Source organism: Theobroma umbraticum, unplaced genomic scaffold (genome assembly GCF_002168275.2).
Source record: "Theobroma umbraticum cultivar Fairchild unplaced genomic scaffold, ASM216827v3 scaffold_67.0, whole genome shotgun sequence".
Taxonomy (NCBI): domain Eukaryota; kingdom Viridiplantae; phylum Streptophyta; class Magnoliopsida; order Malvales; family Malvaceae; genus Theobroma; species Theobroma umbraticum.
The window spans coordinates 7,920,448-7,937,067 of record NW_018397262.1 but is presented as its reverse complement, the minus strand read 5'-3'; the positions used below and the strand labels follow the sequence as shown (position 1 = coordinate 7,937,067).

Sequence of the window (16,620 nt, the reverse complement as noted above, 5' to 3'; positions counted from 1 at the left end):
GCTGTAAAAACACAAACCAACCCCTTGAAAGGCCCGGAAAGGTAAACAAAATAACCAAGAAAATGTCAGATGGAGCTTAGAACTTGTCTTTGGATTGATCTCCAGATGCCGAAGTTTGATTAACTGAACTGGATTAGATGACGGACAGATTTGATAGGTTGAACAAATCAAGTTTTGCTACCTACACCTGCAAGTGAAAAAGGGGAAAGAGGCTGCTGTTTGACAGGGTTCTGACTTTGTCTTGTACATTGTCTGAAAACGTTTCTTCAAGCCAATCCAGTTTGGCCAGCTTGAACTTGCATGGATGCCGCGTGTGGATTACATTCCATGTCAAAATAAGTCAATTTTCTTGCTCTTTGCCATCTTTCCAACAACGTTTACTCTTTCAACCTTTCACTTTCACAACCTGAACTGTTTCAACAGGCTTTGAGAGAAAGATAAGAATGACTGATAATTCAGAAAACCAAACGTGTTCAGCTGAGATGGTAGCATCTAACCAAGATCTTTTGACAGAGATCCTGTTGCGTTTGCCTGTGAAATCTGTTTTCAAGTCCAAATGCGTCTCCAAACGATGGGTTTCCCTCATTTCTGATCCTCAGTTTGCTGTCAAACATATCCGTTTGCATGTCAACCTTGGACCCTCTGGCCTCTACTTCTATGGCAGCCCTATTGGTTTGCTTAACTTTGATAAAGATCAGAACATGCTTAAGGTACCATCTCTCTCGTTTCTCAATGTTTCAGGCATTGAAATCCTGCAGTCTTGCAATGGATTGCTGCTTCTTCTCTGCCGTTTTAGTTCTGCAGAGAATAACTCTGGCTTTACTTACTGTGTCTGTAATCCCAGCACCAAGAGTTTCGTTACTGTTCCTCTACCTAATGCAACTGCAAACAGGTCGATAGCAGGGATTAATTTGGCTTTTGATCCTCCAAAATCGACCCATTATAAGGTCATTTGTGTCTTGATGAACAACTTGCACGACCCAATTCCAAATGATAATAATCTTTTGCATGGTGAGGATGGTCTTAATGACATTGAACACTTTGTTTCTCCTACTTATCACATTGAGATCTTTTCATCAGAAACTAAAGCTTGGTCCCTCTCTGGAGGTCCTTTCGAAGCACCCCATTACACAGACTTTGAGCATGGGGTATTCTGGAATGGTGCAATCCATTGGCTCAGCCCCACAGATGTTTCCCTTTACTTTGATGTTGACAGTGAAAGCTTGAAAACAACGACAATGCCACGCATGCAGACAGGACCAACAGGTTTCTGGAGCTCTCAGAGGTTTCCCTATTTTGGAGAATGTCGTGGCCATTTACACCTGATCGAAGTTGACTCCATCAGCACACCAAGGTTTCGTGTGTTCGAGATGAAGCCTGATTACTCTCGTTGGTTTGTGAAATACAGAGTTAATCTCAATAATGTGGCATCCAAGTTCCCTGAGATTGCTCGAAGATACATAGATGAGTTCCCGAATTTGGCGCAGAACAATCCGGAGGACTTCCAGGTTCAGTATTATGCATACTCTATACTAGGCGTTGTCAGAGGAGAGGAAGAGGAAGACGTTGAACTGGTACTGCAGCTACCTGGCAAGATCATCTCCCACAATCCAAGGCTGCACACTTCGAAACTGCTCTCAAGCTGGAGGGCCAACAATGTTTATGATTGTATGCAATACAAATGGTACCATGTATGTCACTACGTAGAAAGCCTAGCTGCTGTCTGAAACCTGTAAAATGGATTAGGACTGTCTGAACTTCTACTTTCTGCTAGAGGTTTCTTTTCTTTGAGCATCTCCTGTCTGTAACATGGTTTTAAACTGTATGTAATTAGCTTTTGAGGATATTACATGTTCTGGTAATTCTGGTTGTCAGTACTTTCTTTTGTTGAGAGCTGGAAACCCTGTTTTCATGGATAATTACATGTTTTAGAATGATTGAATTCAACCACTCTGTAATTGTTCTCTTGTGTTGTAAATGTCTTCCTTAACACCTTCTAAAGCCTGATGAAGGCAAGCTTTGTTCTTCTTTTCTTCCTGTTGTTGCTAAGGTGGAGGAAGATGATTCAACCCAAACCATTGCAGAGAGATTCAACTTGAAAACTCAGAGCCATTTTCCCATGAAACCCAGGAACACATGTAGGAGCTTCCCATTTCCTTCTACAAGAAAACTTTGATTGAATGACTTGCAAGGTCTTTGAGGTTTGTCAAGAATTTTCCAATCAAAAGTGAAACAACTTCCCCAGTGCCCTCAGAAATCAAAACAAGAAGAGAATTCAGAAGAATAGTTCTCTTTGTAAAGGGATAACATCAGGCACTGACCTTCTCTTGAGTAGCACATTCTGACTTCATTTTGATTTGTTAGGATTATTTATTGGATATCTTTCTTGGTTGAAGCTGATCAATGAACTTGCATTTACCTTCGCCATTCTTACAAGACATAAGCCATGGAGGTAGAGAATATCTCCCCAATTTCTTAGGGTAGTTGTCCAACGAAAGTTCATATAGTCATGTAACATGAGGCAGCTAGCGACCAAAGATTGCAGATCCAAATGAAGCTTATCAAAATGTCCTGTTCCTTCTGCTTCTTCCTCCTTACTATCCACATATGGCACACCTTCTTTGGTTTGATCAGGCTTCATCTCCTCCTTTCCTCCATAGATGAATAACGGCCCTGATTCATTGATGTAATGTAGTATATACATACACAGGTTACATGATATGGTGATGAGGCTTATCAACATTTAAATTGGAACTACACAATGATGATCAGTGCAATGCTATTGAGTTTAAACATTTCAAGTCTTGGACAGCTTCAATGGATAAACTTCGACTTGAATATTTAGCTGATGGAACAGATAAGTGCTTGATCATTCGAATCATTACTGTCAAAAGTGGATAGACTTCAGTTGCAGCTGCAAAGTAGGCTTAGCTTAGCTCCTGTCGTGCCTTGGTCATGGATTTGTATCACAGGGTCCTTACCCTCTCTGCAAAAGGCTAATTTATTGGACCGTGCAGCGTCCACGTTTATAATCTTATCAGAATTTCCTTACCTGCTTCAAGTAGAATTGACGCATCTTGTCTGCTTCCTTTGACGAGCTTGACGTTACAATGGCAGCCGCCTGCAGTTGCTTAGCTAGTTGTGCAGCAGATTTCTGCTGCATCAGATGGCTATGGTGAGCTGCTTGACTGTCACTTGAATGCATTACTTTGTTAGCAGGAGTTGAGTGATGAGCACGCTCCTTTTTATACATCTAACTTAGGAATCTCCATGAACAAGGCTTAGCCTATACATAACCACAAAACTGCATCTACGAAACAATTAACAGATTGACCAATTAATGACAAAGGAACAACAGAAAAGAGGTTTAAGTTGTTCTTACCTAAAGTCCAGTACTACCCAGAAAAACGATCTCCATGGGGATGGTAAACTTGGCCAAGGCAAAGAGACTGAAACACTGTCCTCTTCCAGGCTGCACAGCGGGGCAAGAAAGAAGCCAGCTATTGCATTCAGGAAAAGCACAGGGTCATTGGCGATTTCTCCTTGATCCATTCTTGTTACCTTGACTGCAATTGTTTCTTTCTAAATCTATTCTTCCTGATACCAAATCCATCATACTTCAATCATTCATACAAATCATTACAAGGTCTCTCATTCCATGCATTTCACTCCTCACTCCATTTTTTTGCATGATTACCATAACTCATAAACATTGCTAAGGTTTATGTTAACTTGTAACATATCATCTCTTTTAATTTAATGTTACGATTTACGTCAATATGTAAAATATTATCCGATTTTGTCTATTAAAACTCATGATTCTATTTTTTAAAAATATTTCACAAATTATTATAAAAATATCTCACAAATCGAAAATGGTTTAAATACTTAAATATCTTATATTAATTTACTACACGGCTGAACATTGTGGTTTACAAAAATTGATGTGAAATTAAATAATTACGTGGCCCAGAATTATTGGTCCTTTTGAGACAACGAATGATGCCCTTTTTTGGAATTCTATTGTATATATAAAAAAAAGGGAAAAAATGCGTGTAATAATGTGGTAAACGACGACGACGGGGCCGTACAAACGCTACCGTGTTTGATGTTGCTATTGCCTCTTGTCCCTTAGCTTCTACGCCGCCGTTTCATTCCCCCGATTCCCACGATTATAACAATCCAACTTTCGATCAAATTCAGGTAAGTTTCTATTTCTTTTTCTTTTAATCTTGTTGTTCAATCTGATCTCTTCCTTTGCACCGATCTTTAAAAGCTTTCCTCTTTTCTGGGTTTTGGTTTTCTTTGGGGGATTTGATCGGCAACTATTCCAATTTTAGCTTTTCCTCATTGTAAGTTACTGCTGAATTCCGGCTTTTTTTTAATTGAATTCTGCATTCTACGGAATGGATGTTTGTTTAATTTCCATCAAATTTGGGACAGTTGGGAATTTTATTGATGGGGTTTCAATCAAGTTTCGCTCCTTCTCTTTATTCGGACAATTTGGTTTGATTTGATAGCTTAATTGTTAGGCTTTTTCAGTAAATATTCATCCAGTTTTGAGTGATTGAGCTCATACCCAGTTCAAAAAAAGGGTTTTTCTTTTTTTTTTTGTTGGTTTAATTATGGATTCATAAGAAGCCATTGAACATGGTTTTTTTTTTTTTTGAATTAAGCTAAATATTGCATCAGTTGAAGGAAAAGGGAAATTTTGTTGATGGTTCTGAATGAAGTTTCTTTTACAAGAAGGACAATTGGTATAATTTGATTGCTTAATTTTATTGGGATTTTCTTGATATCTATCCTGTTGTCAATAATTAAGCTCATACTCAGTTGTATAAAGAATTTCTTTTTCCCCGTGAGTAATGTTCTGGTTCTTCTAAAGAGGCCATCAAGCAGAGAAGATAAAAGCGAAGGGTTATGCAAGCTCATTGTTGCTTAAGTTAGCTTTGATCTGTTCTTTTTTCATTGTCTGAATGATGTTCAAGTGTTCTAAATTTATGCCTTTTGGTTGCATATTAAGTCCTTTTTTCGTTCATTTATATCAGCTCTTTACTTGATTGTATTTGGTTATGATTGTTTAGGTCAATGGCATCTTCTTCAGACCCATGGGTAAAAGAATATAACGAAGCAGTTAAAATTGCAGATGATATCAATGGCATGATATCTGAAAGGAGTTCCTTGCCTGCATCAGGACCAGAAACTCAGCGTCATGCATCTGCAATAAGAAGGAAGATTACGATTTTAGGGACTAGACTAGATGGATTGCAGTCCCTTTTATCTAGACCTACTGGGAAGCCCTTGTAAGTCTTCTTAAGTGAGGCCTATGTAGCAGTAAATTGATGTCAAGTTGTGTAATTTTGATCATGTGTCTTCTGGAATATTTATAAGATGTGGTACTTTGATGTTCTCTTGCAAATTGGGATTTTTTTTAGTATGAAGAATAAACTGACTCTGTCTATTTGTTGATGCTTTGTATTTTGGTCACAGAACAGAGAAGGAGATGAATCGACGCAAGGACATGGTTGCAAATTTGAGATCAAAAGCTAACCAGATGGCTTCTGCATTCAACATGTCAAACTTCGCTAACAGAGATAGCTTGCTGGGCCCAGAAATTAAGCCAGATGCCATGAGTAGAACAGTTGGTTTGGATAACTCTGGCCTTGTTGGTCTTCAACGGCAAATAATGAAAGGCAAGTTGATTTAGTTTCAAATGGTATCTGCTAGCTTGTATAATGGCTTGAGTTTCCTCAGCTTATGGGGTTTCTTTTTCAAGCAGAGCAAGATGAGGGCCTTGAGAAGTTGGAGGAGACAGTAGTAAGCACAAAGCATATTGCATTGGCGGTCAATGAAGAACTTGATCTGCACACCAGACTCATTGTATGTTTTCTGTTCATTTCTTCTATACTCGTTTGTGTTGTATTTCTTAAAAATTAGTGCTTAGAAAGGATTGATTCATCTTCTGTAAACTTTACATTATCTTGTGCACCCTCTGTGCAGGATGACCTGGACAGACATGTGGATGTTACTGATTCTCGCCTAGCGGTAAAACACTGAATTATATGCATAGCACTATATCCTCCTTTCATTTTTGAATGGAACAAAATCCAATGACTGCTGTTTGAAATAGTTATTTAGTACACCGTACTAGCAAGTAGCATTTCTGTAAAATGGTACGCATCCTAGTTTTTTTCACTTCATGGCAATGAATTTCGGCATCAGAATCGATAGAATATGACATGCGGTGGGAGTTCTTTGGAGATGAATCACATCAGGGATGAAGGAAGGAATTCATGGTTTTTCAAGTAGTATTTAAAATAGATAAAGATCTCCTCAAATAAAATAAGAATTATAGTCTTTTGTTATTGAATTATGTTGGAACCGATTTGGTTATGACTTTTCTTTGGCTACTTCGAAATGAAGCAAAATAAAGCAATACGGTAACTGCTGATAATGTTGCATTTTCCTTTACCTTCATATTGCTTGTGACCATTGATTCATTGGTGGTGTGAGCAACGATTGATTATGTGAAATATTACATGTTCAAAGGGATGCAAGTGTTTACTCGCAGCTTATAGTCCAGAATAGTTGAAATTTAGAGCATTTACCATCACTAGTTTCCTACCAAAATGAAACTTACTATCATGATGGATTCTAAGATTTATGTTTTCTTTGTTCATCATGTTTGTTCTTGTAACAGAGAGTGCAGAAAAACCTGGCAATTTTGAACAAGCGTACCAAAGGTGGTTGTTCCTGTATGTGCATGCTTTTAGCTGTTATCGGGATCGTGATTCTGGTTGTCGCCATATACCTACTGATCAAATTCTTGTAATACCAACAACAGCCAAAAAACACAACAAGCTTGTTGCAAGCTTCTTGTTTTGTGTGTGTCTGTGTGGAATTGGTTCTCAATTATTACTTCCATGTTGGGAAACTTCTCGTTTTGCTTTCTCATCCCTTTCTCTTTGTATCTTTCTGGTGCTTTGGGTGTGTGAAGATGATGCTGAGCCGTTCAGAACAACTTTGTAAATTTACAAAGTAATTTTAGTCTTGTTGGGCACATCTGTAACTATTTATTGAATCTTCTTCCTTTTTGGTCTGTTGAAATCTAAAGCATTGCAACCAGCAACATTCCCGGTTGCTTGTCTGATGTTGTCTGAAAGTGTCATTGCATCACTGTACATCTAATGGGATGAAGAAATTAGTCAGTCAAATTTGGACTCTTGTTGTTTCTTCAAAAGGGTAATTATCAATTTACGAGAAAAATAAAAATTAATTGTATCGGATTCAATGTTAGCCGCTGACAAGGCCAAGTGCACAGGTCATGTTTACTGCTCACGGCAATGGTCAAAAACTGTAAACTTGTTAAGTCATATATCACAATGTTAGTTGGGATTAGGTTTGGGGGTAATTAATTTTATGTATACAAATCAAAGTTTAAGAGCTCATTTTGATATAAATAAAAAAAATGAGGGACTTAATTGAAAAGGTAATCATAGTATAAGGGCTTTTCTACTATTAAAGCCTTTTTTAACCTTATATTGGGCTATATTGAGCTCAAGAAGAGCCCAAAACTGAAAACTGCCCAGGCCCAATCCAGTAACTCTTTCTGCATGACTTGCAGTTAAACCCTAAAAATCCCAATTCACCCTCCCATTGTCCCCCAATTTTCCAAAGACAATTCCTTTTTTGTTTCATCGCAACAAATTTATACAAACACGTTTAAATTTGACGTTAAGAATGAGCAACGTCCCGAAAGAAGCTATTGAAGTGGTAGCACAGAGCATTGGAATTACCAATTTGTCCCCAGATGTTGCCCTTGCCCTCGCTCCTGATGTCGAATATCGCGTTCGTGAGATCATGCAGGTAAAGTTTTAATCCTTTTTTTTTTTGCTGATTTCTTAAATTAAATTTTAAATATATAGTTTTATAAAAAAAAAGCTTAATTTTTATGCAGGAGGCGATTAAATGCATGCGCCATTCGCGGCGGACGGTTCTGACAGCTGATGACGTGGACAATGCTCTTAATCTAAGAAATGTGGAGGTACATTTGCTTATTGTAAATTATTTCATATAATTTTCTTTTGTTACCTGAAAATAGTGCTGATTGGTATTGTTTCTTAGTATAATTTAGTTATAAAGATGTGATTTTTGATGATGTGTCGCATCTTGATTTGTCGGAATTGTTCGAAAATTTCTTGTTCATGTGTATTAATCGATATAATTGGTCTGAATATTGAAAGTTTGAGTTTTTAGTTTAATTCTTGCTTATGTTCATCAGCCGATATATGGCTTTGCCTCTCGTGATCCACCACGGTTCAAAAGAGCTGCTGGGCATAAGGATTTGTTCTACATTGATGACAAGGATGTGGAGTTTAAAGAAGTAAGAAATTATCGACAACGTTAGAAGTTTCGTTGTAATTGCCTGTGGCTAAAGCGCTTTTTTGCTTACATTCTCGTATGGTGCCTAATGTATGCAGGTGATTGAAGCACCTTTACCAAAAGTGCCACTTGAGACATCTGTTACTTCTCACTGGCTAGCAATTGAAGGTGTTCAACCTGCGATTCCAGAAAATGCTTCGGTTGAAGGTACTTTCTTAGTTAACACTGATGGAATAAGTGACCCAGACTAATGGAAATTCACTTTATCTATGTCCGTAACAGCTTTTGGATTAGAAATTCAGATGCTTTCACTTCGCACGTGTCTTTTCTGTTCTTTTGTGATTTTATCCGTTTTTATGTGTAAAGAGTTATCATCATCAGTATGCTAAATTGGCATTTTGCTTTCGTTTCAGCACCTTCTGATGGAAAAAGGGCTGAACACAAGGAAGATGGACTTTCTGTTGATGTTAAATTACCTGTTAAGCACGTATTATCTAGAGACCTTCAAGTATGTTGGACATTTTATTTTCTTTTTATGTTTAGGAACATTTTTGAAAGACTTTGTGCTATGATGATATTAACAAACTTTTTTGGCTGCTATGCAGCTTTACTTTGAGAAAATTGTGGAGCTTACTTTGAATAGATCTGTCTCTATTGTCTTTAATCGAGCATTACTGAGCTTGGCAACAGACCCAGGAGTCCATCCTTTAACTCCTTATTTCACTTATTTCATTACTGATGAGGTCATCTTGAAGATCCTTCCTACCTTATTAATATGTCTATGGCACAAGAACCTTTGTTTGGTTACCTCAAGCTTACATGTTTCCCACACTTATCTCAGGTTGCTCGTAATTTAAATAATTTCCGTCTCTTGTTTAAATTGATGCGTGTTGCCTGGAGCCTTGTTCAGAATGAAAACATACACATAGAACCTTATGTGAGTTTTTTGTTTCAATTGTTTCAGAAGTACCCAAACTAATGCCTAATTTCCTGTGGTTTATTTCTGCCTATCTGATTTTTCTCTCTTTTTGAAAATTTCTTCAGTTACACCAATTGATGCCATCTGTTATTACCTGCCTTGTTGCAAAAAGATTAGGGAATAAATTCACTGACAATCACTGGGAACTTAGAAACTTCGCAGCCAAGCTAGTGGCATCAATATGCAAAAGGTGAAGATTGGATTTCTCTTTTACTTGCTCATTCACGGGTACTATTAAACCCCATGGTAGAACTAAAAATGTTCCAGTGCTGAAACAAAGAATGTCCCTGCCAAGTTTATTAATTTTGATTATTCCAATAGTTTGTTTTAAACCTGACCTCCACTTCAAAGTCAGGTGCATATTCATTTTTATACTATTTTCCACATGCAACACAAAGGTTTGAACATGCCTATATATGCAAGATTCATAGATTTGTTTTATGTGCTTTGATGTATATAGTAGAGCATCTTACGTTGCATGTCTGTTCTTGATCATTCTGGCTACTCTTTTTACTATGATACACTTAGATGTGCTTAGCTAATTGGTTGAATTTGGATAGTATTAAAACTTAATTTCCATCATAATTTGTCTTTTGCATGCAAACTGTTACATACATTTCTCACCGGTCAATATTTGTAGATTTGGGCATGTTTATCACAATCTTCAGCCACGTGTGACAAGAACTCTGCTCCATGCTTTTTTGGACCCAACAAAAACATTGCCTCAGCATTATGGTGCACTTCGAGGTTTAGCAGCCCTTGGACCCAGTGTGGTATCCTCTATTCTCAAATACTTGTACTAGCAAAATAATAAGATACCTGTTTTGTGGCATTTTTACTTTCAAAGATACTGCAACGACAGCAATTTTCTGCCTGTTTCTTCCAAAAAGGCTGTTTTCATCACTTTTGTCTGCAAGATCTGAAGAAAAGATAAATTGATAACTTCAAAAATGAAAATTTGCATTTTCTCTGCAGATATCTTAATCATGCATCACTTTTACCTAGTACTTTTGCATTTTCATTTTTCCGTAAATTTTCTTTCTTAGATGTTTTGCTAATGCCTCTGGTTTCTGCTTGCGGTAGGTTCGTCTTCTTATACTACCAAATCTTGAGGCATATTTGCAACTTCTTGAACTAGAAATGCAGCCTGAGAAGCAGAAGAATGAAATGAAAAGGCATGAAGCTTGGTGTGTTTATGGGGCCTTGCTGGTGAGTTTATTATCCAATTTGATACCGGGTTTCGAGCATCACTGCATTGATTTGCAGTTGCTGTTACTTTGCAGCAGAACTAACAATGCTGTAAATTTTTCCACTACCAGCGTGCAGCTGGGCTGTGCATGTATGATAGGCTTAAAATGTTCCCCGGTCTGCTAGCGCCCCCAAATCGTCCTGTCTGGAAAAGCAGTGGAAAAGTTGTGATAACAAGTATGATTTCTTCGAACCATAGACTTATATATACTTGATCCACAAGTCTCATTTTTCCTCCTTCCTTATGCTCTATCTTGGTTTTTCTGATTGATCAAGATAAACGCAAAGCAAGCGCAGACAACTCGATACAGCAACCACCACTCAAGAAAATCGCTGCTGACAGTGCAAGTGGTATGATGCCAATAAATTCTATGCAAGTTGACATGCAAGGGGCAGTTGGTGGATTTTCCGCCACAATGGGAGGTTCCAACATTGGTGTATCGTCAATATCACGGCAGTTATCAAATGATAACGTATCGGGAAGGGAGGCCAGTGGTCGACTTTTAAAGACTTCAACTGTTCTAGCTCAGGCTTGGAAGGAGGACACAGATGCTGGGAACTTGCTAGCATCACTGTTTGAACTTTTTGGTGAAAGCATGTTGTCCTTTACGCCCAAACCCGAGCTTTCCATCTTCCTTTGATTAAACTATGCCTCCAAAGCCGATTGTTGTACACAAGAATGTGTAAATTATTCCTTCTTCCTTTGAAACTATAGATTGTATATACCTTGTAAGCCAATTTTTTGCTCATAAATATATTATGTAGTTCTCAAAGGATGTAGGCTACTTGGATATTGTTTATGCAGAAATACAGGAAATTTTGTCAAAATTCTTTAATGTTGATATCCCTGATCCACCTCAGATTACTCCAATATCCGAGAACATGTATCATAACTCCTACTTATGGAATCCATGTGATAGATTTTCATAACCTCAAAAACAGAAGCTTTTCAAGATCATGTCATAACACTAATTTGTGTTATCCAATCATGGACATCTATTTTGGACTACTGAAAACCCATTAAATCTTGCAGGGCACACAAACATGGAAACAAATGGCATCTAATACACATAAGCTTCAAAATCATTACACAGCTAATAGCAAAAAGAAGGAAGAAAGAAAGGGGGAGATCAAAGGAATTAGAAGAATAGCCTCCGTGGAGATGACCTCGAAGGAACAGTTGAAGGAGACGATGATTTGAGGGGTAAGGGTATTCCCTTGCTTTCTTGACCCGTGGCTATTTTGTCAATCTGTTTTGCAGCCTTGGGGGTCGTTAATAGCGTCTTCTGAAATGACTGTGAGAAGCCAGTGGCAATAATAGTCACATGGATCTCTCCGTTGTAGCGATCATCCACAACAGCACCAAATATGATGTTAGCAGTAGGATCTGCTAAACTTGTCACAACCTGCAAATTCACAAAAAATAATACAGATTAAAACAGAGAATACTCCTGATAATATCTATAGACTGTAAGAAAGCCCAAAAATTTAGAAGAATGTAATATGGAATGTATTTCACCCTTCAGAAAGATGATAAGACAGTTTCCTATTAAATCAGCAAACAGGAAATCAATCACTCCAAACACCATAAGTACCTGTGATACTCTGTTAACTTCCTGCAAGGTTATATCCTTTCCTCCAGTAATATTATATACCACACCAGTAGCTGACTGAATTGATGATCCAATTAGAGGGGCCAGAGTTGCTTGTTCTGCCGCTTCTTCTGCACGGTTTTTGCTAGAGGAAACTCCTACCCCAAGCATTGCAGTTCCAGAATCTTTCATGACTGCCTTAACATCTGCAAAGTCCACATTCACCAATCCAGGTATCTGCAAAAAGAAGGGAAGAAATTTCAGTAAGATACTAAGTTGAAACCAGAAAATGTCATAGGAAAAATTATCATTAAATATTAGTCAATAGTCATTGCATAACAAAGGTCATGCATAGTTAACTAGAATGTTCATATAGAATCTAAACCTTCTTGAAACAGTCTTATTCTAAGAATATGTAGCTTGACATATGAAAGAATCACTGACCGTGATTATATCTGAAATTCCTTGAACACCTTGGCGCAGAACATCATCAGCAAGAAGAAAAGCATCTTGCAGAGGTGTTTGCTCATCAGCAATATCAAGCAGACGATCATTGGGAATCACTATAAGAGTATCAACATTCTTTTGCAACTTTTCAATAGCCTCCAGAGCCTGCAAATTTACAGATATGAAAAAATTCTTTAGACGTTAAAATGACAGAAACTTTTGCATACCTAGTTATTATCATGATCTTTGTGCATAATCCAATTGCTAGTATATAGACTAGTCTTTCACTATAATATCCCCCCATTATCTAGAGCTCATATTAGGGGTTAAATGCACATGCCTGCATGGTTCTTTTCCGTCCTTCAAACCTGAAGGGGTAGGTCACCACACCAACAGTCAAATAACCAGCCTCTTTTGCTATCTGGGCAACAACTGGAGCAGCACCTGACCCAGTGCCTCCACCCATGCCAGCAGTTATAAAGACAAGATCTGAGCCCTTAAGAGCATCTGAAATGGCATCTCTGGATTCCTCTGCAGCTTGTTCCCCCAAAAGCGGATTTCCCCCAGTGCCTATATTTCAGTCAATTGATTCAAATCATTAAAACAATACAAAGCCAAGTGCTTAGCCATACACAAAATCACGAAAGTCATGAATTTTTCTTGATCAAAAAAGAGTGCCTGACCCAGCCCACGAGTCAAGAGCTCTCCAATTTGGAGTGGATTCTCTGCAGCAGACTGTAATAGTGCTTGAGAATCCGTGTTTATCGCATAGAAATCAACACCCTAATTCCAAAACAAAGCAGCAATATCATCAGTAATTGCCTCCATGAAAGCAAAACATTGTGGCAACTATCATACAATTTTACCACCAAAGTCCATTAAATCATCATCTCCATTACCTTCCTCTATCCAGTCTAAATTCTACACACCTAAATCCAAAGTAAAGAAGACAAAGAGAGCCAAGTTTTTAGCTCAAGTAGCACCAAGGCAAATTCACACAAAAACCAAACTCGAGTAAAAGCTCTATACACCAATTGAAAACACTAATTGCCACAATGGCAGTGGGTTTATACAATGGAAAACTTGAAATTGGCTTCGAGAAACAAAATATTTGAGTGAGAAAGAACTTAGATTTCCCAAATTTTATCAAATGAAGATGTAGGATAAAACCCACTAGCAAATCCACTTCAATAGTTTACACCAAATTTCAGAGTCCAAAAAATGGTGGGAAAAACACAAAATTCTTTCCAAAAATGACACTTATTAAGCTTGAAAGTCACAAAATTTTCAAACTTTAAGTAAAACCCAATTGAGAAAACCTGAAAAACACCAACCTGTAAACCGCTACCAATCATCCGATTAACTGCATTGTTTCCACCTCCACCAACACCAACCACCTTTATCTTGGCAGTCTCCATTGGAGCAAAGGAACAGCTTATCCCTCCAAAACGTTGACGCCTCAAACAGCTTCTCTTAAAGGGCTTTTTTGAAGAAAAACACGGCCTTGAAGACAGCACTGAAGAAGAAGATGTTGTAGACAGTAAGTCCTTGGGGTTTGCCATTTGAAGTGTCACCATTTTTTACAAAAAAAAAAAAAACACCAAAAATATTGCCAAAAAAAATGTTCTTTCTTTCAAATGAAATTCCTGGGAATTTGAATGGGAGAAACAAAGAGAGAAGAGGGTTTTACGGTTCTAGGGTTTTAGAGAGATTTTCTGTAACATTTCATTTTCATCATTGGGGAAACACACCCCCACTTGAAGATTAGATGTGGCCCGTTAGCGGCCTCTCAGGTTTCAGCAAGGAAACAGATAAAAACGACGTCGGTTCCTCCTTCTTTCTTGATATTTTGTACCTCTTTTTATCCTTTTTTTTACAAGGATTTTTTTGTTTATTTTTCAAAATTGAGTGATTATTTTTAAAATTGAAATTTAATTTAAAAATAATGTCCTATTCAATAAATTCGTAGCTAAAACACCTAATTAACAAGTTAAACAATATATTAATCATAGTTTTGTGACAAAGTTCTTTATAAACACCTTAAAATTAAATCTTAGCCAAAATTAGAGTTTAAATATATACCAATGAAGTTAGGGTTGGAAATATGGAGAGACTAGCTTAAATTTTAGGCCTTTATATTGGGTTTTTTAGTTTAATTTGACCCAAATTTTAAATAAATTTTTATTTTTTTATTACAGTTAATGCAATTATTTTATTTTTATTTTTATTCAAATAAATTTTTATGATTAATGGTTAAGTTAATTAAATATTATTTTTTATTTTTTATGTCACATGACACTGACGTAGCATACTAATATGTTATAATGAGTGATAACAAAGTGTACTATTGTGGCATGATGATATAGTCGCATGGCACTATGATTAACTGTAATTAATCAATCATTAGTTATAAAAATTTAATTAACTCAATAAAAAAATATAAAAATATAAAAAAATAATTGAACACAATAGAAAGTAAAACTTATTTAAATATTCTTGAATAATTCAAGAGTTTTTTCGAGCGTTATGTCTTTTTTTTTTCTCTATGAGTTTGCAAAGTATACTTTTGTTTTAAAATGTATTATTTCTCACTTAATCATGCAATATCAATAGTTGATTGTAAAGGCCTATAGCTAAAAGATCTAACAAAAAGTTTAAAACAAAATTGATTCTCTAATGAAATGATAAACTCGATATATTTGGAGCATATAAGAGTATATTTAACTTCATCAAAAGTAGATGATAGATCTGACTTCAATCGAGTTTTTTCGAACACTCGAACATTCAATTCATTGGTTGATATATTATTTTCTGTCTAAAGAACACGTTTCAAATTTTTTTTTTTCAATTATTAAAAAAAAAACTGAGCTCTTCCAAGATTAATTTTAAATTTAAAACATTCTAAATTGAAATGTTATTATTTTTTAATAAAATATTATAAATTTTATTAAATTTTTGAGGTCGTCGGTCAACATTCTTTGTGCGCAATTGTGCATGCAATCACCGACTTTGGAAACGTTGCGGGGCATTATTGAAATAAAGTCAAGTATGGAAGGCAAACATTGTTGTCCCCTATGCACTTAGCAATGACTTCGGAAATCACGTTGCAAACTTCGGGTTTTGACACCTTGGATGGCATTATTGAAATTAAGGTCAAGTATGAAAAGGCAAACAGTTGAGTGCAAGTTGGCGTTTAGATGGAGACTCGGTGGCGTTATTGAAATAAAGGCAAGTATGAAAGGCAATCATTTTGTGCCAAATGCAACGTCTGAGGTAAGCGAGCCCTTATGCGGGAATCTTAAACTTCAGTAGGCTAAGGACTCGCCGCGCGATCTTTGTACCAAGTCCTACCACTGTGGAGTCAAGCTGGTGGTGACGGGCAGAGCCATAAACATTGAATAAAAGCTCTCAACAAAGAGTGAAGAAGAATGTCATGATTTTAAAGAGATGAGTTATAAATTTTACATTGATTATGGGTTAAAGTGATACTGAATATATGAAGATTCATATCAACTTTAACTTGTTAAGTATCATTTGTATCATGCACCACCTCGTCCAACCTAACTTCACCAATAGCTATTGAATTGGCACTAATTTTGTGTTGTGGAAGTCAAACTACCATAAATGGTGTATAGTGGAATAATATGGTCAGTAATGAGCACAAAAAGCCATTGGTATTGTGATAAAGCTAACATTGGAGGGCACACATGCGGCTGAATTCCTTGAAAGATGGACCTTTGTAATGATAGCAAATTACCTGAATATCATCACTCAAAACTTGGTAAGCATGTGACCATGTTTTTCTATCTCTTGGTACTCACATGTAGAGTTGAAAGCAACCTTTCCAACTCTATCAGGGTTTGACGACTAAGGATGTATGAAAGAGAGAGTTTTCCCTGGTCTTTTCAGGAAACGGGAAGTCAAGCGGCAACCATTGAAAACTTGAAAAAGGGTTTTGATAATGAACGGAGG

General features: G+C 36.9%; 4 protein-coding genes and 1 pseudogene across 5 annotated transcripts; 3 read left to right on the top strand and 2 right to left on the bottom strand.

Moving 5' to 3' along the window:
- Nucleotides 1–19: 19 nt before the first annotated feature.
- LOC110419670 (F-box protein At5g07610-like) lies at nt 20–2,048 on the top strand. Its single transcript, XM_089784150.1, has one exon. It carries the CDS (start codon nt 444–446, stop codon nt 1,725–1,727), a length of 1,284 nt encoding a protein of 427 aa, XP_089640276.1. The 5' UTR covers nt 20–443; the 3' UTR covers nt 1,728–2,048.
- Nucleotides 1,987–3,253, bottom strand: LOC149527050 (uncharacterized; annotated as a pseudogene).
- A 792-nt stretch (nt 3,254–4,045) lies between these two features.
- LOC110419671 (syntaxin-51-like) lies at nt 4,046–7,062 on the top strand. Of its 2 annotated transcripts, none has more exons than XM_021432766.2 (6): nt 4,046–4,203; nt 5,085–5,303; nt 5,491–5,693; nt 5,780–5,880; nt 6,001–6,045; nt 6,701–7,062. In XM_021432766.2, the coding sequence occupies exons 2-6, from the start codon at nt 5,089–5,091 to the stop codon at nt 6,830–6,832; spliced, it is 696 nt and encodes a 231-aa protein (XP_021288441.1). In that variant the 5' UTR covers nt 4,046–4,203; nt 5,085–5,088; the 3' UTR covers nt 6,833–7,062. The 2 variants fall into 2 exon arrangements, with proteins under 2 accessions (XP_021288441.1, XP_021288440.1); XM_021432765.2 differs by lacking the exon at nt 4,046–4,203 and adding an exon at nt 4,214–4,352.
- Nucleotides 7,063–7,649: 587 nt separating this feature from the next.
- LOC110419289 (transcription initiation factor TFIID subunit 6-like) lies at nt 7,650–11,407 on the top strand. Its single transcript, XM_021432278.1, has 12 exons — nt 7,650–7,866; nt 7,958–8,044; nt 8,282–8,383; nt 8,481–8,589; nt 8,796–8,890; nt 8,988–9,125; nt 9,224–9,319; nt 9,427–9,551; nt 10,002–10,134; nt 10,445–10,570; nt 10,681–10,786; nt 10,886–11,407. Exons 1-12 carry the CDS (start codon nt 7,741–7,743, stop codon nt 11,248–11,250), a joined length of 1,608 nt encoding a protein of 535 aa, XP_021287953.1. The 5' UTR covers nt 7,650–7,740; the 3' UTR covers nt 11,251–11,407.
- Nucleotides 11,408–11,654: 247 nt separating this feature from the next.
- On the bottom strand, nt 11,655–14,405 carry FTSZ1-1 (homolog of bacterial cytokinesis Z-ring protein FTSZ 1-1). The gene is made up of 6 exons (XM_021432279.2): nt 13,983–14,405; nt 13,332–13,431; nt 12,989–13,218; nt 12,646–12,813; nt 12,205–12,438; nt 11,655–12,015 (listed from the first exon to the last, which is right to left on the bottom strand). Exons 1-6 carry the CDS (start codon nt 14,223–14,225, stop codon nt 11,749–11,751), a joined length of 1,242 nt encoding a protein of 413 aa, XP_021287954.1. The 5' UTR covers nt 14,226–14,405; the 3' UTR covers nt 11,655–11,748.
- Nucleotides 14,406–16,620: the final 2,215 nt, after the last annotated feature.

Coding starts and splice junctions, on each gene's coding strand:
- FTSZ1-1 (XM_021432279.2), bottom strand. CDS start 14,225: ATGGTGACACTTCAAATGGCAAACCCCAAGGACTTACTGTCTACAACA. Junction 13,432..13,982: donor TGATTGGTAGCGGTTTACAG/GTTGGTGTTTTT, acceptor TTTTGGAATTAG/GGTGTTGATTTCTATGCGAT. Junction 12,814..12,988: donor GACGGAAAAGAACCATGCAG/GCATGTGCATTT, acceptor GTAAATTTGCAG/GCTCTGGAGGCTATTGAAAA.
- LOC110419670 (XM_089784150.1), top strand. CDS start 444: ATGACTGATAATTCAGAAAACCAAACGTGTTCAGCTGAGATGGTAGCA.
- LOC110419671 (XM_021432766.2), top strand. CDS start 5,089: ATGGCATCTTCTTCAGACCCATGGGTAAAAGAATATAACGAAGCAGTT. Junction 5,304..5,490: donor AGACCTACTGGGAAGCCCTT/GTAAGTCTTCTT, acceptor TTTTGGTCACAG/AACAGAGAAGGAGATGAATC. Junction 6,046..6,700: donor TTACTGATTCTCGCCTAGCG/GTAAAACACTGA, acceptor TTCTTGTAACAG/AGAGTGCAGAAAAACCTGGC.
- LOC110419289 (XM_021432278.1), top strand. CDS start 7,741: ATGAGCAACGTCCCGAAAGAAGCTATTGAAGTGGTAGCACAGAGCATT. Junction 8,590..8,795: donor AGAAAATGCTTCGGTTGAAG/GTACTTTCTTAG, acceptor CTTTCGTTTCAG/CACCTTCTGATGGAAAAAGG. Junction 10,787..10,885: donor TGGAAAAGTTGTGATAACAA/GTATGATTTCTT, acceptor TGATTGATCAAG/ATAAACGCAAAGCAAGCGCA.